General features: G+C 40.8%; 1 protein-coding gene across 1 annotated transcript; it reads right to left on the bottom strand.

Moving 5' to 3' along the window:
* Nucleotides 1–1111: 1111 nt before the first annotated feature.
* On the bottom strand, nucleotides 1112–20977 carry cdc42se1 (CDC42 small effector 1). Its single transcript, XM_057828546.1, has 5 exons — nucleotides 20834–20977; nucleotides 9509–9743; nucleotides 1481–1585; nucleotides 1330–1402; nucleotides 1112–1259 (listed from the first exon to the last, which is right to left on the bottom strand). Exons 2-4 carry the CDS (start codon nucleotides 9560–9562, stop codon nucleotides 1334–1336), a joined length of 228 nt encoding a protein of 75 aa, XP_057684529.1. The 5' UTR covers nucleotides 9563–9743; nucleotides 20834–20977; the 3' UTR covers nucleotides 1112–1259; nucleotides 1330–1333.
* Between the last annotated feature and the right edge of the window lie 3857 nt (nucleotides 20978–24834).

Genomic DNA, 24834 nt, shown 5'->3' on the forward strand with positions numbered 1-24834 from the left:
CAAAATTCAAAGCTTTTTTTCCCCAATCGAATTACTCTAGGTAATCGATTAATCGTTGCAGCACTAACACTCATAGACACAAAACACACACACACAAAAATATACTGACATTCAAAAAGACATACATAATATAATCATAACACGACATACACATACAAACATGTTCATGTCAGTATGACAGACAAAAAATATTAACAAAATATACTCAGACACGTCAAAATGTAGTCACTCAAAATAATCACACAAACACAATTATGCACAACGTAGACAAATTTATATACACACACATTCAAACCAAATACAGACACTATAATCAAAATATAAACAATCACACGAATGGACAAATTTATGCACACAAAATACACTGATGGACACAATATATATTTATATAATCTTAACTGATGCATACACATACAATATAGACACACACATTCATGCGAGTATGACACTGACAAAGAAAATATTGTTATAAAAGTAGACACACATACACCAAATACACACAGCTTGTGTGGACTCACAATCACAAAATGGACAAATTCAAGCGCACACCGACAAATTAGAACGACTCAGACTCACACAAATAACAGTGTAACCATAACATGCACACACCATCACACATACAAACAGACTCGCAATGCAGACAGACAAAATGAAATTGGCACAGAAACCTTTCAAAATAAAAGCTGGAATAGAAGCATTCTCTTTATTCATCAGTTACAGAACCGGCAGGCGGAGCTTAGCGTGAGCGTGTGTGTGAAGCTAAATCTCAACATGTGTGTGATGTCACGTGACCTGGAGGTCACCCTGAGCTTCCCTTGAGGTCAAAGTTCACTTGAAATGACAATGTGCTGACATGTTTCTCTAGAAAAAAACTAAATTGTCATCATGACTTAATTCAAAGAAGAAATGTTTGTTGCGTTGGCATCCAAAGGGAAAGATGGCGGTTCAATGAGCTCCCATAAACAATCAAATGACAAGTCGGCGATTGGTCACGTGGTCAGGAAGTCCTTCGGCGCATCCATATGTGAAGTCACATGACCGCGCTTCGAGAGGGCAAACGTACCCCCCGCCCCAATAAAATTTGGTTTGTGCCGTGAAGAAAGGTACAGTCCAGTCACGTCACCTGTATTTGGTCCTCAAGCGGTGATGCCGTTTTGCCTCTCGACTCAACTTTCTCCCCGTGAGTCGGTCTGATAGGCTGTCGGATGGTCTTAGGCGAAGGAGGAACGTCGCCCCCGGCGGCCGGGAGCGTCGGACTCCTGTCGCGGATAGCAATTAAAAAGGCTCAGTCCGCACAAAACGACAAAACGCAACGTAGCGGTCGTTTACCGGGCTATAAAAGACTGTTTCTGCCGTTGACGTTTGGACATTTGGACCTCATCTGCTCCTGAACCAAGCCCGACTGAAACACAAGAGTGACACCCCGGTTAGTCGGCACTCGCCGGTTAGCTCACCGCGCCTGGCGGGCGTCGGTCCTTACGGGCTGAAATCCGTCGGCCATCTCTCCCGATCCGATGTGCGTCAAGTGGACGAAGTTCGTGGGCTCGCCGATCATGCTGCGGTCGATTCTCCGCCTCCTCTTCTTCTGTGCGCACATGCAGAAACAGGTCAACGTGCGCCAACAAGCGAGAAATAAAGTATTTTAGACACCTTGGCGCAGATGTTAGCTCACAACTGGGGGATGTCCCGATCCTATCGCAACATTTTTCAGAGGATTGGAATTAAGTGAAAAAGGATCAGGTTTTTAATTTAAAAAATATACAATGATACCTCTGCTTACAAAAATCTCTACTTACAGGCCTGCCGCGAAAAATTTAGTAGGCAATATATTGTCTCAAATTATTGACGATATGCGTTATTATTGTAAAAAAAAATTTTAACCAACCGCTAATGTGACAATACACCCCAATAAATCACCCATTTAAATGCAATAAATTGTTATTCTTAAATAAAACACAAACTAGGGTTGTTCCGATCATGTTTTTTTGCTCCCGATCTGATCGCGATTGTTTTAGTTTGAGTATCTGCCGATCCTGATATTTCCCGATCCGACTGCTTTTTTTTGTGCTCCCGATTCAATTCCAATCATTCACGATAATTTTTCCCGATCATATACATTAGAGATGCACGATAATATCGGTCACCGATAATTATCGGCCGATAATGGCAATTATAACGTCACACAGATAATCCAGATAAAACGAAATTCAACCGATAATGCAATCCGATAATTATATACTTGATTTAGCCTCCAAATGTGCGCAATCAACAGTTTTGTCCAATTCTGCTAGTTTTAAGGAGGTGTTTTTGCAGTGTAGTAATGGGATATATGTTAGGAATGGCTTACTTTTAAAGGCATTTTTGTGCAACTTGGGTGTTTACTCTCAAAGTAATTGTTGCCAAAAGCTTACCATTACACAATGTCATTGCCATTGTTTAGATGTTGGAATTTACTACTTGTTCACATTTGATGTGGAAAAAAATAGCACTAAATTACATTTTTGCACAGTAACATTTGATCTTTGTATACTTTAACATTTTACATACATATTTGAATAGAATTATCGGCGTGACATTATCGGTTATCAGGTGGAAGGGGCAGGAAATTATCGTTATCGATATCGGTTGAAAAATGTATTATCGTGCATCATTAATATACATTTTGGCAATGCATTAAGAAAAAAATGAATAAAACTCAGACGAATATATACATTCAACATACAGTACGTAAGTACTGTATTTGTTTATTATGACAATAAATCCTCAAGATGGCATTTACATTATTAAGATTCTTTCTGTGAGAGGGATCCACGGATAGAAAGACTTGTAATTCTTAAAGGGTAAATGTGACTTTGTATATTGTGACTAAATATTGCCATTTAGTGTTTTTGTTGAGCTTTCAGTAAATGATACTGTAGCCATTTAACTGTTCTGCCCAAATGCATGATGGGAAGTGCAACCATGACTGTGCGTAGTGGCACCAATTGATATATCTTCTCTGCGTTGGGAAATAACATAGGTTGTTAAGAAAAAGATCAACTACTACCTTTCTTCCCCACATTGCTTCCCTTGATATATCTAATTGTTGAGAGAGGGATTTTAAGGCTTTAGCCTACTAAAGAAAGGCTCCAAAGACTGCCAAATTTCAGTCTACTCATTTTACGCTGCCATTTAGCTCTATATATAGGTAAAACGGCGCCACTGTAGATTGAACGCGACAATGCGTGAGTGGGTCGTGCAGCGTATGCGTGAATTGCGTTAAATAATTTAACGTGATTAATTTTAAAAAAAAACATTAACGCTTTAAATTAGATAGCCCTACTATAAGCCAAAACTAAAGACTCTGGATAAGTGTAAAGGCCGAGTTATACTTCCGCGTCAGACCTACGCCGTCAAGGAAGAATCGAGTTACGACCCTACGCCGTAGGCTTACGCGCGCCTCTCGATTTTTCTAACCTTCGCGTCGCGTAGACGCGTATGACGTAGCGAAAACGGACTGTGATTGGTCCACTCAGACTGTTGTTTCCGGTTCAGCGGGAAATCCCCGCCATTGTAGAATAGAATCAAACATTATTTTCTACACGCAAAAATGCACCAAGCCGACGGGAGTGTCATCGAAGAGCAAGTCTCATCAAGACATTATTATGCTAAATGGCAAGGTCGGCGATCGGGAAAAAAAAATGGAAGAACCACCGAGACGTGGGTGTTCGGAATCGAGTGGCCACACGAAGCGGTGACCCAGTCGGCCAAAAACTGCCAACTTTTTATCACTTTATGTCGTATTTTTGGTTGGTGCACTTCATCATTTACCGTGTACATATGTTTCAAGTATATGAAGAGTAAAGCACAGATTTGGTGTCAAAAGAGTTGTTTTGATCTTTAATTTTCAATAACAGACAGTTCACACACACAATACATCATCACTGATTGAGAGTGCCTCGGTGCTTTTTATGATAACCTTAAAATCAAGCCTCCCAACGCAGTTTGGGAAGTTCCCTAGACGCCAGAAATCTGCTATGGCTTCCCACTGGCTGGTTGTAGGACACGGCAAACAAATCAGGCTGGAGGGCTTTGCAGACCTTGAACGCAGTGCTCGATGCCAGTTTGAAGCTAGCCGCCACAGCTAGCTCTCTCCACCCGAGTCTAAAACTCTCTGTGCGGCATCAAAAGTCGGCCAGACCGCCTCGAAACCGTCTTCTGCGTCGCCTGCCCGTCAACATTTGTATGTTCCATATTTATTCAGTGTTGATGAGCAGAATATTTACTTTCAAGAGTTCCATCTTGCATTGTTTATTTTTTCTTCGACTAGCGGAAGTAAACAAGCATGCCCCAAAACCGTACAAACATAACGCCACATCCCTCTAGTGGCTTGGCGGTGAGTTACAGAGCAACGCGGAACCTCACCGCAGAACTATCGAATGTCGAATGACGCCGTAGTCGCTACGCCGTCACCGCAACGCGGGAGTATAACTCAGGCTTTAATATCAACCATAGCCTTCATAATGTATTGACATGACACATTCCCCATTGACTGCGTCACCCCTTCCCGAAGGGGGCCGTCCAACACTCAGCTTCATTTATTAGCAGTCGGTCCCATGCTGCGGTCTAACGGAGGATTTAGGTTGAAAAAGTACAAAAGCTGTGCTGCATACAAACAGGAAGGAATTTCTTAGGAGCGATTTGTTCGAGGATTCAAGGTAATTATTATATTTTTCGTACCATGCATGCATTTTAAAACCATGTGAAAAAAACAATGGGAGAAATTAGCAGCTACAGCATTGGCATTATACTTCGCAATATTTACGTAAAATAAATGCTACCTGCACTGTTTTTTCGCTTTTAACCAAGACTCGGGTAGGACGCACAAATCTTCAATCCGTGCTAAACACTATTTTACCCGGTGCAGCATCCTACATAGAGCACATTATACCAAAGCTAGGCTAGCCAAAATGTTTGATGCGGTCTCCTCCACTTGTGATCGATGTAAGCAGGCTCCAGCTGATTATGTACACATGTTTTGGTTATGTTGTTCTTTAACTGCATATTGGTCTGATATTTTTGCTGTTCTATCAAAGATCACCGGGATGGATATTGCTCCAAATGCCTTGACTGCTCTGTTCGGTGTGGTTCCAGCAGCACATTTTCTACCTTCTCAGAAAGGGGACTTTATAGCATTTTCAACCTTGCTGGCTAGGAGGCTAATTTTGTTAAGATGGAAGTCTTTAGTCCCACCTACGCAAGCCTACTGGCTCAAGGAGATGTTATATTTTCTCAGTGGATCGGCTGAGTCCTTTGAGGACGTCTGGAACCCTTTTTTGGGATATGTTAAAAGCACAGAATGTCATCTTTGTGTGGATGTTTGAACTTTGCCCTAAATGTTTTGGGAATATTAGTTTTTCTTGAGCTGTGCCTTTTTCCATTTTAAACGGGGAAATAATCATAGTTTTTTTTTTTTGTGTTTTTTTTTTTTGAGATATGTGCCTTGGGTTTTGGGTGGGTTGAGGTTTTTTTTAATTTTTATTTTATTTTATTTTTTTTGTGTTTTTTTTTGTGTTCTTTTGATATGGTGGAAAAGGAAAAAATGCTCGCATCTTGTTACTTATGTCATGACTTATGTGACCAATAAACAAAGTTTCCAAAAAAAAAAAAAAAAACCAAGACTCGGGACTGTTTTACGTCCATATCTATAAAGAATTCAGGGATTTAAAGTGCTTGTGACACGAAAAAGCATGTTTATTTCATAATACACGCGGTATTTTATGCTCCTGAATGATATGGACCGCTTGGATGTGTGTGGAAGCGATCGCTATATTTATTTAGTTTTTTAAATCCCGCGCCAGGAAAATGAGTGACTTCCGGCTTCGGTCTCGCATTGAGGAGGAGGGCGCTGTGACGTGTACGGTAGAAGACGTCCTCTTCACGCTACAGTGTACTGTTGTGTATGAGGACGAAGGATTCAGCTGATTTTGCGGATTAATACTTTTATTTTTTGCATCACGCCAGCCAAACGGCTGCAGAAAAATCATTCTGTATGCGGGAGAGGCGTCTGCGCCTTTTTGGAGTTTCAAAAGGTTCCCATTCACCGTGGATATTTACTGTGGGACCATTGGACTTACAAGGAAGTGAGTAAACATCTTGTTTTGTATTATGTCAAATACGAATACAGTGATTACAAAGTAAACACTATAAAATTCCTTTAAATAAAGGACTACTTACGTTTGATCATTGATAGGCATGTGAAAAGCTATCCTCACGCTCATTAGCAGTTAGCTGTTAGCACGTTAGCTACACAACAATTCCAGCCACCCTCCTCCAGGGAACGAACTGTAAATTGCTCTCCGCCGGGCGGTTTGCCGATCCACAAAGAAACTCGACAACCGGGTCGTCATGTCAAATAATCCAGGCTAGTTATGTGTGATTTTCCACTTCGAAGACTTTGAAACATCCCTCGGTTCGGGTTAGCATGTCGGCTAGCTGTCACTCCTTCTGGTCTGTTTACATTCTCCGAAGCCGGGGAAGGGAAATGACATATGTCCGATTTAGGTGTCATAAAATATCGTTCGGCAGGTGTGACAGTAAAGGTAAAGTCGACTGTTTTGACCATTATGGAGTAATTTTGCCATGTCGTCTTGAATAAATGGATTTTTATTATTTTATATTCCATTTAGCACAAGTTATTTGTCATGACCATGCCATTTATTTAGCAATTGGGGAAAGTACTTTGGTAAAAAGAATATCCTGTAAAAATATTGAAGTAAAGAGACAGAAACAATGACATTTTGCCGCTCTCTTCGTCTCGTTTTCCTCATTGTGAATAGTTCCCCCTCGACGGGCTGACTGGTCCTTCTCAAGCCATTTATATAGCTATTGGGGAAAAATACTTGGATAAAAAGAATATCCTGTAAAAATATTGAAGTAAAGAGACAGAAACAATGACATTTTGCCGCTCTCTTCGTCGCGTTTTCCTCATTGTGAATAGTTCCCCCTCGACGGGCTGACTGGTCCTTCTCAAGCCATTTATATAGCTATTGGGGAAAATACTTGGATAAAAAGAATATCCTGTAAAAATATTGGGAGTAGAGAGACTGAAACAATGACATTTTGCAGCTCTCTTCGTCTCGTTTTCCTCGTTCTGAACAATTCCCCCTCAATGGGCTGAATAGTAAAACCGATGAGCCTAGTCTACCGCTGACGTCATCCACCTGTTGGGGACGCTAAAGCCCTATAATTGTAGGCGTGGCTAACCGGCAGATTAAAAGACTAATTTCTCGTCATCTGTGCTTTGCTAAATTGTTGTATATGGTCGAATCGTCTCAAAATATGATTCTAATTCACATAATAATGCAATTTAAGACTTTTTTTCTGGTGTCGTATGCTCTTTAAGCATTTATTCACAATAATTTTCAACAGAAAAAGCTCTTTGTTTACATATGGCGGCCACTAATTTCCTTACTGGCTAGCCTCATAGTTCGCAATATTTATGCAAAATAAACGCTACCTGCACGTTTTTTTTAATTTAACCAAGAATCGATACTCTTTTACATCCATATATGTGAAGAATTCAGGGATTTAAGCAGTTATTCACAAGAATTTTCTACGGAAAAAGCTCTTTGTGTTCCACACGTTCGGCTTTAACGAAGCTATGCCCCCTATGAATCAGCCCCGCCGCTCGTCAATACATTATGAAGTCTATCAACAATATTGAAAGCATCTTGTTTTAGAATCTGTTTTACAAATAAGGAAATCCTTAATATTCTGCCTCATCTACAGTGGGGAGAACAAGTATTTGATATACTGCCAATGTGAAAACCCATTGGCAGTGTATCAAATACTTGTTCTCCCCACTGTACATCAAATTATTATCCAAAGAATGATTTATACTCAGGGGTGCACATAATTTTTTTGCCCAGGTTCTCAGAGGAGGACCTGGAGATGTGACTTGGTCCTCATTGAGCTTGAGAGCCGACCCGCCTGATTCGATAAATTTATGACAAGCTTTACTTAGAGCCAATTAACTTTAATTAATTATATTAACAATTAATGCTTGATTAACATCAACTGGCACAACAAAATTGCCATTACTTTGAAGTGAAATGTAAAGAAATAAAAAGCACCAATTCAAAATAAAGGGCATTATGCGGCTCCCACATTAACTCCAAGCCTTTTTAAAAGTGGGATGTCCTCCTCATAAGAGCTCATTGAACGTGCATGTTTAACTTTGTAAAATGCGAGCAAAAACACGTTTGTCAGTGCATGTCGCTGTTCATTACCTTTATTCCGCGACTTGTCCATAGGGCGAGTGGGGTCATGTCTGACATCGATAGTTTGCTTAATTGCCACATGCTCTCTGTTTTTTTCGTGCTTTTCAAAGTTTGGATGGCTGAAATTCTTTGACCCTACATAAAATGCGCTGCTCTTATCAGCGATATTGGGATTCTCACGGCACATTTTGTACCGCATTTCCGTGCGGGCATCATTTGCTTCTAGCCATGGTACCTCCTGCAGCCACTTTTCAGCAAAAGTCCGCTTTTTCGGTAGCTCTGGTGTCATCTGTCTTTTGACGGGGGTGGGAGAACACTGAAATAATTACTCAATGGGGCCTGCCTCTTCGACATTTTGAGAAGTTATTTTCTCGTGTCCGCCGTAAATACAGTGGTCAGCCATCCGTACGCAAAAGCGTATGGGAGCCGTTGAGGGCCAGCGCGTTTGTCTACGTCCAGTACGCATGCGCGCATGCGGACCACTTATGTGCACCCCTGTTTATACTAATGCTTCGTAGTAGCTCCCAGCTAAGGTACATGTACGTTAAGTGCGTAGTGGCTTACAGCTACATTACTCTACTTTATAATACATTTTTTTCTCATAGCAATAGTACGACTTTATTCTTGTAGTCCTTCATTTTTTTATTTGGCCCTCATACTTCATCGTAAAATATAGACTGTCAGTTTCCGAAGTATTTCATTAACCTGGATAATGAAATATTAAAATAGATCTTTGGAAAAAAAGAATGTTAAAAAAAATTCTCATTTGTCATAATATGAAGCAATTTTGCCATGGCGCAACATGTTGGGCTGTCCCACCATCACCACAGCATGAAAAAATCCTAGGGGAAACCCTGACAGTAGGAAGATTGTCCATATGTGTTCAGTTCTCGCAGCGGTCATTTCAAACAGTCTGATAGACGTTCGTCTTTTACCGTCACTGGCAATGAGTTAAGCAACACGCTAAGCCATTTTGTTAATCCACACTTGAGACGCAATGACCCGTGGCAATCCCACAGAAAAAAACACTTTTCTTTTCCCGCCCGGCAACACAGAGGAGTTCGACTTTCCTGAGTGAGGTCATCGGTGTGTTTGCATTGTTGCGGTGTGACAATGGTGCACAAAACAGTCTAAAAATAAAAGCAGTGGCGGTTTTGACGGTGACCGACGTCCCTCCCATTTCCGACGGATCGGACGTATGTCGCTGTCAAATGAGTTAAGACGACAGTAAGGCGAGTGCGTCTTACCGGTGGCGCTTTGGCGTTGACGCAGCAGGCCATCTTGTGCCAGAATTCGCTCATGCCGACGCCCGCCTTCGCTTTGCTGCCGCCCTGCGGGCCGGGACGAGGAAGTGCGGTCGGCGGCTAACGCGGGGACATTCAGACGGGGCGGGGGAGAAACGGTGTAACCCTCACACGTGCGGTCCAACCCTTGCTCACAGACGACTTTTGGGCAGGACCGGACGTTGAGACCGCATTGAACCTGAAAATGCAAAAACAAGACAGTCACGACTTGGACTTTTCTCAAAGTCTGCAGTGCTTTTGTGTGGCTTTTTAGCCATTTGATGTGGCGAGAACGCAGTGAAACACGGACGTTAAAGTCAATCAGCCAATGCACACCAGTCGCAGTGTGGCCGCGTGTTCTGCGTCCCAGAAGCGGCTCAACGCGACGCACGCGAATAGAACGGCAGAGTTTATTATTTGACGCGAGACGCGACCCTCCTGCGTCAATACTACTACCGGTTAGAGCAGGGCGGTAAACCGAAAATTTACCGTCACCGAAATTCTTCACAATGACCGACGTAATTTTGACCATGTCGGTAAATTTGGTAATTTAATAAAACAAGAAAATATAGTCATTTTATCCCGCTTTGACGCTGTGTTGTTCGGCTATGTTCATTCCCCTTTAAGAAAGCAGACAGTGTGCTTACGTATGGAGTCACGTGGTTTTCACGAAGCCAATCAAACAGAAGCCCAGTAGGCTAACGCTAGCGGCTAACGCTACAAGTAAACGGGATGGAGTCGGGCTTAAGTTAGATTCGCCAAACTTTCACCCGACATTACGTAACTCTTGGCGGGTTCCAGACAGGCTTTCACCCACTGTCCTCCCTGGTTCTCACGATATCAAGAGAGGATGCTTTCATTGCTTTCTTCTGGTAGCCAAGCCACAGGCTAACGCTAGCAGCTAACAACGGCTACAAATGAACGTGAAGAGTCGGACAGCGGCTCTAACCTTGTCGAAACGGCTGAAATTAATGAGTGGACTGTGCACGGACTTCATGTAGCAATCATCATGTCGCGTTATTTGGCATCTCTGTGTGATTTCTCTGAAAGCTTTCATGATGGTAAAGCATAAAAGCATAAAGTATAATCCAACAGTGAAGCCTATACAGTGCCTTGCAAAAGTATTCGGCCCCCTTGAATCTTGCAACATTTCAGGCTTCAAACATAAAGATATGAAATTTAATTTTTTGTCAAGAATCAACAACAAGTGGGACACAATCGTGAAGTGGAACAACATTTATTGGATAATTTAAACTTTTTTAACAAATAAAAAACTGAAAAGTGGGGCGTGCAATATTATTCGGCCCCTTTACTTTCAGTGTAGCAAACTCACTCCAGAAGTTCAGTGAGGATCTCTGAATGATCCAATGTTGTCCTAAATAACTGATGATGATAAATAGAATCCACCTGTGTGTAATCAAGTCTCCGTATAAATGCACCTGCTCTGTGATAGTCTCAGGGTTCTGTTTAAAGTGCAGAGAGCATTATGAAAACCAAGGAACACACCAGGCAGGTCCGAGATACTGTTGTGGAGAAGTTTAAAGCCGGATTTGGATACAAAAAGATTTCCCAAGCTTTAAACTTCTCAAGGAGCACTGTGCAAGCCATCATATTGAAATGGAAGGAGCATCAGACCACTGCAAATCTACCAAGACCCGGCCGTCCTTCCAAACTTTCTTCTCAAACAAGGAGAAAACTGATCAGAGATGCAGCCAAGAGGCCCATGATCACTCTGGATGAACTGCAGAGATCTACAGCTGAGGTGGGAGAGTCTGTCCATAGGACAACAATCAGTCGTACACTGCACAAATCTGGCCTTTATGGAAGAGTGGCAAGAAGAAAGCCATTTCTCAAAGATATCCATAAAAAGTCTCATTTAAAGTTTGCCACAAGCCACCTGGGAGACACACCAAACATGTGGAAGAAGGTGCTCTGGTCAGATGAAACCAAAATTGAACTTTTTGGCCACAATGCAAAACGATATGTTTGGCGTAAAAGCAACACAGCTCATCACCCTGAACACACCATCCCCACTGTCAAACATGGTGGTGGCAGCATCATGGTTTGGGCCTGCTTTTCTTCAGCAGGGACAGGGAAGATGGTTAAAATTGACGGGAAGATGGATGCAGCCAAATACAGGAACATTCTGGAAGAAAACCTGTTGGTATCTGCACAAGACCTGAGACTGGGACGGAGATTTATCTTCCAACAGGACAATGATCCAAAACATGAAGCCAAATCTACAATGGAATGGTTCAAAAATAAACGTATCCAGGTGTTAGAATGGCCAAGTCAAAGTCCAGACCTGAATCCAATCGAGAATCTGTGGAAAGAGCTGAAGACTGCTGTTCACAAACACTCTCCATTAGGGATGGGAATTGATAGGATTTTTACGATTCCGATTCCATTGTCGATATTGCTTAACGATTCGATTCTTTATCGATTCTCTTATCGATTCTAATTTGGGGAAAAAGAACAAACGTTTTGATTGGCATCGAGTTTGTTTAATCAGAAGTCACAACCTTACAAACTCACAACGAGATCAAAAGAGGCCCAAAGCCTCAATGTTAACTGTGGCAATAAGTGGCAAATACACAAGAATGTGTAACATTTTACTGAAACATTTATCTAATAGAAATAAAAAATATTGGTATATATAGGCAGATAGGTTTTTGTTCTGCCTTTGGCAATATGTGTTAAAGCAGGGGTCCCCAAACTTTTTCCTGTGATGGCCACATAACTTTTCCCTTCTCTGATGAGGGGCCGGGGTCAGTTTGTTACAGAAAAAGTGTGACGATTGCAGAAGTGCATAAATGTAAAAAATTATTGTTTTTCAGAAAGCCACAATCAAATAACCCTTTCTGGATTCTTTATAATAATAATAATAACTAATAATAAAAACACTATTAATTAAATAGATAATAACCAAATAACCCTCTCTGAATTCTTCAAGGAAAAGGCCAGAAAATAAATAACACGATTGAGAAAAAAAAAAAAAAAAAAAAATTCAAAATGGCCGGACCAAATGTGGAGGCGGGCCATACTTGGGCCGCGGGCCGCAGTTTGAGGACCACTGGAGTGCGCATACACCCAAAGAAGAAATGCCGCATCCAAGTGAGTGAGAGAGGGAAACACTTCTACGAGCCTACGTTCTTTGTTAATGTTAATATCTACAGAGGCAACGCCTGTATGTATCATCTTTTGTGTTGTTGTTGTTGTGTTTCCACTCGCGATCGGACACTTAAGTCCAGTTGTGTAGTGGTTTGAACGATGTGCTAATGCTAGCGAACGAATGCTAACCATACTGTTATTAGCAGCTAATAATCGCTGATTTACTTTGATGCAAACCTGTTTGTTATTGGGGACGAAATTGATTTGTTTCATTTCTATTCTTAGTTTCACTCTTCAAGTGATGGTTTGAACCTACGTGCTGTCATTGTTATGTTTACAACTGCAATGCTCGTGCTTCGTGCTAAACCATCGTAACCTTTCATTTTCACCCTCTTTCCTGGTGAAGTGTAGTCAAACTTTGGAGCGGGTGGTTCTTGGCGCCATGCTAGTTTGATGCATTTGGACAACAAGACAGTCACGACGCAATATGCGTCTTCAGGACTCGTTAAAGGGATCGTTAAGGCTTTTTCATTGTGATGTCGAGGCCTCGAAACACTCGGAACCGGTTCCGAATTGGAATCGGATTTCGATTCCCATCCCTACTCTCCATCCAACCTCACTGAGCTCGAGCTGTTTTGCAAGGAAGAATGGGCAAGAATGTCAGTCTCCCGATGTGCAAAACTGATAGAAACATACCCCAAGCGACCTGCAGCTGTAATTGGAGCAAAAGGTGGCGCTACAAAGTATTAACGCAAGGGGGCCGAATAATATTGCACGCCCCACTTTTCAGTTTTTTATTTGTTAAAAAAGTTGAAATTATCCAATAAATTTTGTTCCACTTCACGATTGTGTCCCACTTGTTTTTGATTCTTGACAAAAAATTAAAATGTTATATCTTTATGTTTGAAGCCTGAAATGTGGCGAAAGGTTGCAAGGTTCAAGGGGGCCGAATACTTTTGCAAGGCACTGTATATAATATGACAGTTTAATGGCCACAGCTATTTTTCTGTACGTGTTTGCTTTATTTTGCCATCATAAAACCGTAAATGTTTCATTGGCATCAGAGCAATACAGCTTTAATCTGGTTGTGTCTGTGTGGGGGGTGCATGTATTAAAAATGTTCTGGGACAAAAAAAAATACCTGAAACCTTGACGTAAACACTTGTGTTGAATAATTATGTCACAGCAGCCACTACCAATAAGTTGTCTGAAGTGTCCTGTTAAAGCTGCAAGTCATTTGTGTTAGAATGGCATGTTTGCACAGTAGTCATATTGATTTTTATAATGTTGTACATTTTTCAAGTCATACAAGCTGTTATAAATGTTCACACTAGAATTCTTATTGTTTACAAGATTTTTTTTAATACTTAATGTTTAGACTGCATGTGCAATTGTTAAATTGAAAGCTGGTTAAATAAATTTAACGAGAAATGGTTAATTTGTATTCCATGCATTGATTCAAATTTTCAAATTATATAACAGTCTGCTTGGGCGAATTTATCGTCATTTATCGTTATCGAGGTAAATCTGCTCAAGTTATCGTGATACGTACTGAAGGCCATATCGCCCAGCCCTACTACCGGTAGCTAGGATCGGGCAGACCGGAAGTCACTCGTGTAAAAATATGGTGGATCCGGTCGATTTTCAAACTAATATGCAATCGTAACCCACTTTTTGAGTCCATCAGATCTCTTGAGTGGTAGATCTGGGCAAAGTTGACTTGTCTTTGTTGATTTACTGCTGTCTTCTCTGCTATAATAATAACCAACACGGCCCCGTGTTCAATACCACAACAAAACAAGTAGGAACTAATATTCACATAGGAACTAAAGTTATACAACATGAAATATACAATATAAATGAGTACTGCATCACATTTGTAAAATATAAACACATAATAAAATAAATAATAGCCCATTTAAATAAAATAAATTGAAATGAGCTAAAACACCTGTAATTAAATAATAAGAATAATACACAGATCTTGCTTACACAATTCAATTTATTAATTTCTGTGTGGTGCTTTAACTTGAGAAAATCCACCAATAAAGCTTTTGAAAATCGTTCATAAGAAAAAAAAATGATTCATTGAGGCATTTCATTTGTAAAATACATACTAAAATCTTTCTCATTGGGATTGCTTTCTCTTTAGCACAGGATTTCTTTTTTTCTTCTTTCTTTCAGAAAGAAAGCTGACCAATACGCGGGGTCTGAAAGGCAAATTGTTGTTGGATTATTATCTTTAAATACGCGCTACTTTTTGAGCAGAATTCTAGCTTTGTATAGGCTAATGTTCCTATTGTTGAAAGCACAAAAGTGTGTAATAAACAACTAGCACATTTATATTTTGCATTGTGTTTTCTTACTGTACCGAAAATGAACCGAACCGTGACCTCAAAACCGAGGTACGTACCGAACCGAGATTTTTGTGTACCGTTACACCCCTAGCTGCTATTGATTATTTTAGTAGTCGATTATTCCATCAACTAGAATAACCGAGTAATCGGATTAGGGACATTTAATGCATGTAGAATCAAATTCAGGATATGTAAAACAAAGGCTTGCTAAGACTGCACTTTCAAAAGAGCATTCAATGCGGATACAAAATAAAATTTTTTGTATTTCTTCAAACTATGCAGAATTGGACATTCATTTTATTAAAATACCCGCACTTGGCCTCAAACGGTTTGAAAAATGAATAAATGAGGATCTGAGTAAGATAAAACAAAAACTGTCTAACTTACATTGCAAAAGTCCATTAGCTTAAATGCTATAAAATGCTATTTTTTTTTTAACAATCCATCCATCCATCCATTATCTTCCGCTTAGTCCGGGGTCGGGTCGCGGGGGCAGCAGCTTTAGCAGGAAAGCCCAGACTTCCCTTTCCCCAGCCACTTCAGCCAGCTCCTCCGGCGGGATTCCAAGGCGTTCCCAGGCCAGCCGAGCGACATAGTCTCTCCAGCGTGTCCTTGGTCGACCCCGGGGCCTCCCGCCGGTGGGACATGCCCGGAACACCTCTCCAGGGAGAGTTCGGGAGGCATCCGAACCAGATGCCCGAGCCACCTCAACTGGCTCCTCTCAACGCGGAGGAGTAGCGGCTCGACACCAAGCCCCTCCCGGATGACGTGGCTTCTCACCCTATCTCTAAGAGAGAGCCCGGACACCCTGCGGAGGAAACTCATTTCGGCCGCTTGTATCCGGGATCTTGTTCTTTCGGTCACGACCCACAGCTCGTGACCATAGGTGAGGGTAGGAACGTAGATCGACCGGTAAATCGAACGCTTCGCCTTTTGGCTCAGCTCCTTCTTCACCACAACGGACCGGTGCAGAGTACGCATCACTGCAGACGCTGCACCGATCCGCCTGTCAATCTCCCGCTCCCTCCTACCCTCACTTGTGAACAAGACCCCAAGATACTTGAACTCCTCCACTTGGGGCAGGATCTCATCCCCCACCTGGAGAGGGAATGCCACCCTTTTCCGGCTGAGGACCATGGTCTCGGATTTGGAGGTAACCTTTTTCTAACAATGCTCTTAACAAATTGTTCAAACACATATTCCCACAACAATTGGCTAAATATACCTAAAAATTGAATTACAAATGCATGAAATTATTAGCTCAAACAAAAATTTCCCTTTGTTGGTCTTAACAGGGAGCAACCATGAGTTATTTGATATTAACTGTTGCCACTAGAGGGCTTTGTATCTACCGAAATCAATAAAAGTAAATGCAAACACTTTCAAAACAAACCATTACAACGCCACTCTAATTAAACGAAGCCCTCAAGCAGCAAATTTGATTCAAAGCTTTTTTCTAATTAAATTATTCATGTTAATCAATTACTACTACTCACAAATGCTCCAAAGTCAACAGGCTGACTGAAAAATCAACAGCAAATGACCTGAAATGCCACAAAATTAAACTCATTGGTTGCCGTTGACCGCCATAGACATCCAATTTTAAATGGATTGGCCGTCTACTAGTGATAAACTCATTCCAATTCACAGCAGAAGAGCTTGTTTAGCATGTAGGAAGAGGATTTTCACAAGTAACACATGCTAGAAAACTATGAACAAACTCCATTGGGAAATCAGCCAATTTAAGATGATATCAACCCATGCGATTGAATGTTCCCAATACAAGTGGATTAGACGTATATCGCCGTAAGTGGCAGCCATTGTTAATTTAGGAAATAACATTACAGCCGTTTGAAAAGTAGGAAGGTTGTGGATGGGTTTCCTTAATTTTGGTGCTCTGAATGCTAAAGTTGCAATGTACTAAATGTAAAAGGTTTGTTTTTTAATGCAAGACAACGACTTTCAGGGGTTGTATTTGTCCTTCCTTGCTGTCCACATTAGTCTTTTCCAGCGTGTGTCGACAGGAATGCGCCTGCAACAAGCAGCTTCACGCTCCGCGACAGGAATGTTCCACGGGAACGCCGCGGGCCATGATGCGTGCTCTAGGGGTCACGTGACCGTCGTTTTCAGATTGTACGTAGTATACAGGAGTCCCCGGATTACAACATACCCAACTTCTGTGATTTCGACTTTACGACGCCAGACTCTTGTCATTTTTTGTTGTTTTTTTTAGTTGCGTTAATAGTACCTAGTTCTTGTCATGTCAGGACCCCCTCTTCCCCCAGCAGCGTCAACGCCGTCCTGCACTCCTGACAGCGTGAGGTCCCACTTCCTTGTATTCATGCTGCTGCTGCAGCTTCTCCCCCAGCGCCGACTCCTCTTGCGAGTCCCGGTCCGTTTTTTTTTCTTCAGTTCAGACGGTGGGCTTGGGTTAAGAGAGGCAACCTGAGTGGCCAAGATATCCCCCCCTCCTCTCTCGCCTCCCTACTCTTTCCACAGCACCTCATTCTCTCAGCAAGGTGACTAACTCGCGAGTAAAGCCCGAATAGTCATTCAATATAACAGCATTTCACACAATGTACCATGTATAATACATGTTTTTGGACAGTTATTTTGAAGTTTTGAGATGTTTAGATATTGAGGGGTGCTTAAAGGGTTAATTCCCACATTACATTGCCAGCTTACGAACGGAACTCGTTTGTAACCCGGGGACTACCCAGATATAGAATGTAGTTTGTTTACATGCTGTTTTAGCAGGTAAAACATTAGCTAACACGTTAGCTCCCATTGACGGCAATTAACGTCCAATCCATCTGAACTGGGACAGTGCCCTGTCCGAAACCCCGTTATAACCTTCGTGAAGTTGGCCCCCCATCAGACGCAAATTTATATAAAATTTATGTCATTCGTTTGTGCTAGATTTGTGCGAAAATAATTTTGTTTGTATGGTATTAACAATTTTTTTATCAGTCAATCTGAGGTCAATCAGCCCCCCATTTTGATTAAAAATGGCTAAAAACTGTGTTTGTGCTACGTTTTTTGCTGTTATCGTTTTTGAGATACTGAGATATTAATTTCGAGTGACGACATCACCCAGCCCCCAATGTATTGCAAAATGGACCCGAAACAGTGCCATTTGTTTATGCTACGTTGTAAAAAATGTCATTTGTGCTGCTATCGTTTTATTTATTAAAGGTGTGTCAAATTTCTGATTCTAAGATTATTCGCGATTCTGCCGCTAAAGATTGGAGAACAATTCACAAACATCCATATTCCGATTATCTAAATATGCTAAGTGAAGCGGAACTAAAACACAGTCAGCGCGGTCTTTGCGACACAATGAGGAACAGACCGAGAGTAAACATCCACAACTCATGCCGCTAGATAAAAAAAACGCTGACAGCCGCTACAAACAACGCCCAGTTGCTACAAACTACGCCCACACAATGCTACAGTAGACATCACATGTATCAGGAGATATTCATTTCGAGTGATGACTAGGCATGTGCCGGTATGAGATTCTGATGGTATGATAACCTTAAGCCAAAATATGACGGTTTCACGGTATTGCGATTAAAGCTCTAAAATGTGTTACCTCGAGATATCTAAGTTAAAAAAAAAAAAAAATTACAAAAATTAAAAAAAACTTTTTTCCCGCTGAACAGCCTTTTTATTTTACAAAACATATTAGCAAAATGGAACAAAAGTATCATGTTAAGTTAAAATAAATAAATGAATAAAAAAAAAACATTCTAAATGAAAATAAATGCAGTCCTTTAGGAGAGCCTAAACCCACAGCCACAGCTCAACATTATTACAATCAAAAAAAAAAACAAAAAAAAATTTTTTAAATATAAATATTTTCCATAAAAAGCACGTGCGTATGACTCGTATCATGTTTAGATGATACACACACTGTTTCTCAACACAGACAGCTGTCAGAGAGAAAAAAACATGTTTTACCACCGCTAGACATACTAAACACGCTGGAGTTAACTCTCTTAGCTGGTGGGAAACGTTCATGACTGTGTTTACACACTTTCAATTTTGTATAAATGTGAAATCATATTGGAGGTATTGTTTCCTCAGCAGCCACCCTCCATAAAACATGTTTTACATGTCGGTTGGCCCTCCTCTAAGCCGGGGCCGTTTGTAACTTTTCTGTAGCTGAAGTATTCCCATACCAGCGATTTTGTTTCCTTCAATGGGGGAAAAAGTTCAAGAGTATTACATCCTCCAGGCACCGTGTAGCACAGCTGACTCACTGACAATGAGCAACAACCGGTGGGGGAGGGTTGAGCCTTACAGCTGCAAGTGAGGGATTTCTCTCTGAATTTTTGGGACATAAAATATAGATAATACCATAGAGTCGATATGACAGGAAATTTTAGCGGTTTTGAAACCTTGACGTTTTCATTCCACGGTATACCTTGAAACCGGTAATAGGCACATCTCTAGTGACGACATGACTCGCAGCCCCCCATTTACTTCAAAATGGACCCAAAGGGATGCCATTTGTCTGTGCTAGTTGTGGGACACAGATCTGTTATTAAGAGCGTTGGTATGCCACGCCAGCCGCAGGAGTTAGATATGGAAAAGCTGTTAGTGACGTCATTGCTCGAAATTAATTTCTCAACATATATAAAACAATAGCAGCACAAACAAAAATTTTTACAGCACAAACGTAGCCTAAACCAACGGCACTATTTCGGGTCCATTTTTAAATTAATAGGGGGCTGCGTGATGTCATCACTCGAAATTAAAATCTCATTATCTCAAAAAGCACAAACGAAGCATCAAGGATTGGAACCATTTTTAGCCATTTTTAAATAAAAATGGTGGGCTGGTTGACCTCAGATTGACCTATAAAAGAATTGCAAATATCTTAAAAACCATAGCAGCACACAAGTACAAATGTAGCACATGTGTCTGATAAGGGGCCATCTTCACAGAGGTCTTAACAGTTATCTCTTAGAAATGAAAGTGAATGCAAATCGCTGGTAAAGTGCCTCAGGGCCGCCACGTTAGTAGGGGTGAAGTTCCCATCTAAAGCAAAACATGAATATTAAAATGAAAACCAAAATCTCAGCCCAAAATGGATTGGACATCTCTAAGTGTCAATGGAATTGAGCAAGTTTAGCTTCTCGTCTCCTCCCAGGGAGATTCCAGAACTATAGAAGGGCCTGAAAGGAATCATTGTGAAGCAGCCTTCGACCACGCCAAGGTTAAAAACGCTTGATTACACAATAACAAGCGTGGGGGTCAAAGTTCAAGCAGAAACGTCGCCGCCAGCGTGCCACTCACTTCCTGTTCCAGTGTGTGGGGAAAAGTTTTAAAGCGCTTGTCGCCATGGCAACAGTCAACAAAAGGGAAGAATTGAGAGTTAAACTTTGTCATCCATTAGCCAACTGGAAATAACAAAATATCTTAAAGTAAATACTACATGGTTTAATTCATTATGAATTAAATAATACTACCTCCATATTTGATAATATTGACTGAATTTCATGCTAGCATGTTTTGGGAAAAGCAACACAATTTGCAACCTTACCAAATGACCTCATTGACTCCGCCCTCTCCCCCAAATATGGTCTTACTTTCTTTCAATCCATTTCAAACACCCTGAAAAGTCCCCGGTCCTAAAATGAAGCCGAACTTTGACCCTAAGTGAGGGCATTTTGTCAAGAAAAATGTTTGCTGAGTGACGACAACTCAACTGACCTGCTGTCTGTCAATCATTAACGTCTGCCTTCGAATTTGAACTTTGACACCTTCCGGATCGAGACACCAAAATACGATAAATGACAACTTACAAGCTCACCTGACTCGTTCGAAAGCAGACGGAAGGAAGATGAAACTTGCTCGTCTGAATGACCTCGCCGCGTCTTTCGCCGACTCGACTTTGACGAAATCAACTTCAGGCTTTTTTTCCCTCTTTTTTTGCCTTTTTCAGGCGCGGCCCCCGAGCAGGAAGTCCCGCCTTCTTTCCTCCCTCCCTCCCTCCTGGGCGATCAAACGACGATAGAGAGGCCGACGTCGCCCCCTGCCGACTTCTTGCATCACCGCAGCAGGTGTACAAAAACTCGTCAGTGACGTCAGCATTTAATGTGAACAAAATCAAAGCACCTCATCACAACGTAGTTCGTGCGTGTCATGTTTTTTTCCACGTTGTTTTTTTTTTTTTACATGAACTCACATTGGCTGCCACTGACGGCGATAGACGTCCAATCTATTTGGACAGGGAAATCAATGATAACCCGGTGACCAGGGGCGTAGGTTTGGTCTCAACATTGGTAGGGGACGATAGAACAGCATAATCTGCATGTATACTTTTTGCTGGGGACGGCTACATTTCTCACCAATAAAAACGTAATTAATTAATAGGCTAAATTATTAATGCAAAATAAATCTGTATTGACTTATACTAACTTTCACACTGCAAATTTACAGCATAATTTATATATATACTAATATATACAGTGGTATGAAAAAGTATTTGTACCTTTTGGAATTTCTCACATTTCTGCATAAAATAAGGATCAAATGTGATCTGATCTTTGTCAAAATCACACAGATGAAAATGTCGTCTCTGCTTTAACTTAAACCACCCAAACATTTATAGATTTTCATATTTTAATGAGGATAGCATGCAAACAATGACAGAAGGGGATAAAATAAGTAAGTGAAACCTCTGCCTCAGGAGACTTAAAGAGCAATTGAAACCCATTTTTACCAAACATTTTAAGTCAGGTGTGTGCCCAATCACTGATGAGTAAGTTAAAGCTGCCCTGCCCTCTATAAAACACACACCTGGTAAGAATTGTCTTGATATGAAGCATTGTCTGATGTGCATCATGGCTTGGTCAAAAGAGCTGTCTGAAGACCTGCTATCAAGGATTGTTGATTTGTATAAAACTGGGAAGGGATACAAAACCATCTCTAAAGGTTTTCATCATTCGACAGTCAGAGAAGTTGCCTACAAATGGAAAGAGTTTGGCCCTGTTGGTTCTCTTCCAAGGAGTGGCCGTCCACCAAAGATGACGCCAAGAGTGCAGCGCAGAATACTCAGAGGTGTAAAAAAAATAACCCTACACTGTGTGCTAAAGACTAACAGAAATCAGTGGCACAGTGGCATATCTTTGCACAGATCAACTATGTAAATATGTAAAACTACGGCCAAGAATGGTGTTCATGGGATGACTCCACAGAGAAAGCCACTGCTGCCTAAAAAAATCATTGTTGCTCGTTTAATGTTTGCAAAAAGGCACTTGGACACAGAAGTTTAGGCAAAGTGTTTTGTGGACTGATGAAATCGAAGTTGAATTGTTCGGGAGTAACACACAATGTCATGTGTCAAGGAAAAATGGAACAGCTCACCAACATCAACACCTCATCCCCACCGTGAAACATGGTGGAGGGTGCATCATGATTTGGGGCAGTTTCACTGCCTCAGGGCCTGGACAACCTGCAATCATTGATGGAAGAATGAATTTAAAGGTATATCAGGATGTTTTGAAGGAAAACCTGAGGCCGTCTGTCATACAGTTGAAGCTAAAAAGAGGATAAATGCTGCAACAATATGATGATCAAAACACAGAAGTAAATCAACTTCAGAATAGTTTCGGAAGAGCAGAATACACATTCTGGAGTGGCCAAGTCAAAGTCCAGACTTGAACCCCATTGAGATACTGTGGCATTACCTAAAGACAGCGACACATGCCAGACATCCCAGGAATCTGCCTGAACTACAGCAGTTTTGCATCGAAGAATGGGACAAGATTAGTCCTGATCGATGTGCCAGACTGATCTGCAGCTACAGGAAGCGTCTCGTTGAAGTTATTGCTGCATTAAGAGGGGGGGGGGCGACAAAATATTAAATGCGATGGTTCACTTACTTACTCCCCCCCCCCCCCCCCCCCCCCCGTCATTGTTTGCATACTATCCTCATTAAAATATGAAATGTCCAGCTTACTGATTATATGGAAAAGATACCGTTAAAAAGGAATATTCTTTTGTTGTGGAGACATTAATCTTGCAATAAAATATGTACAACATGTTGTTTGATTTTTCCTCATACATTCATGTCTGATAAAACTGTTACAGTGATCTTTGTGTGCGGCAATTGTTGCCACCATGTACACCTTAGGAATGTACCCTTTAAAGAGACTTATAAGAAAAGCATTTTGAGTCGCTACTCACACCAGCTGTGATACACATAACACTTTTGCCACACACATAGCCACAACAAAATGTTCCCACAACAAATGGATGCTAGAATGTCAGGGACAATGACAAAGCCGTAACCTTGTACGCCCTAAAACTCAGACCACTAATCTTGTGGACGAGACTGCTGGGTGATCAACAACCGCAATGGAGCTGCTTGACTGGACGCTGAGTCATTGTAAACCCAGATTGTTGATTGTGTTATTGTACAGTTTGTGGCCATGTGATGTATGTAACTGTACCATGTCTGATTGTGCGTCTTTAGCTGTATGGGGGGGACGGGAAACTGATAAGCATATGCTTCCTCCCGTCTGCCTTTGTCTTTTTCTTCGGTTCTTTCTTCCTTCGGGCAAATCATATAACATTTTGTAATTGTCAATGATTGTCAATGATACCGATGATGATGACAATAAATATTTAATTCATTCAAAACCTATAAACGTTGGTGGTTGGTGGTTTTAGTTAAAGCAGACACTGTTTTTTTTCATCTGTGTGATTTTGACAAAGATCAGATCACATTTGATGGTGATTTTATGCAGAAATGTGAGTAGTTCGAAAAGGTTCATATACTTTTTCATACCACTGCATATATCTTAAATATTGGTGAATATTTGAATACCGTATTGGCCCGAATATAAGACGGTGGTTTTTTGCATTGAAATAAGAATGAAAAAGTGGGGGTCGTCTTATATTCGCGGTCTAGACGCTAGATGGCGCCAGATATCATTGAAGTGATGTTCATTCATGACAGATCTCAGCTACTCTCCCCATTCACGACGCTAGATGGCGCCAGATATCATTGAAGCGATGTTCTGTCATGATAGATCTCAGCTACTAGTTTAACCAGTTTGCATTATTTTATTGCAATGTTTTTCCTTATTCAGATGTGTTTCAAGAGTACAGTGTCAGTTAGACTTCATTTTGATGGTTAATGCAGTTATTGCAATTTTGTTGTTTTATCACAATAGATTGGTATATTTACATTTCAAAAACCAGAAGCCATTCATTTACGAATATGATTGCACTTTAGTTTACATATTTAAATGTTCAGATATTAAGATTTGAATGAGGCAAAATAACATGCTTTTTCTTTAAAATATATTGTTATGATCATTTGTTTCAGATGTACTGTAATTATTTTCTGTATAAAAATTAATTTGGTGTTCAAAAAGTCTTTTTTCAAACTTGAGTCTTGATAAAGAGGGGGTCGTCTAATAATCAGGGCCGTCTTATATTCCGGCCAATAAGGTAATTTTCTCCATCTTGTTACTTTTTCATACCACTGTATATGTTTTATATCTAGTTGAATAATTTTCTCCATCTTGTTTTGAGTGTTAAAGGCTAGTTAACAGAGTAATGCGTCCGATTCTTCCACTTACTTTCAGTAAATATTACTATTTGTTCTTATTAAGCCCGTCCATCTAAAACACCCATGTATGTATATAGTAACCCTGTTCATGCCTACAGGAAGGCTCTAGATTAAACAGCTTTACCTTTTCTGTCGTAAAGAAACCACCTTAATAAGGGCGAAGTGTAAATAAATTAATAGAATTAAGCGTACTACAAAAAGACCAAGGCCAAACATGGCTAATTTTATTT

The sequence above is a fragment of the Corythoichthys intestinalis genome, chromosome 22, assembly GCF_030265065.1.
Source record: "Corythoichthys intestinalis isolate RoL2023-P3 chromosome 22, ASM3026506v1, whole genome shotgun sequence".
In the NCBI taxonomy this organism is placed as follows: Eukaryota; Metazoa; Chordata; class Actinopteri; order Syngnathiformes; family Syngnathidae; genus Corythoichthys; species Corythoichthys intestinalis.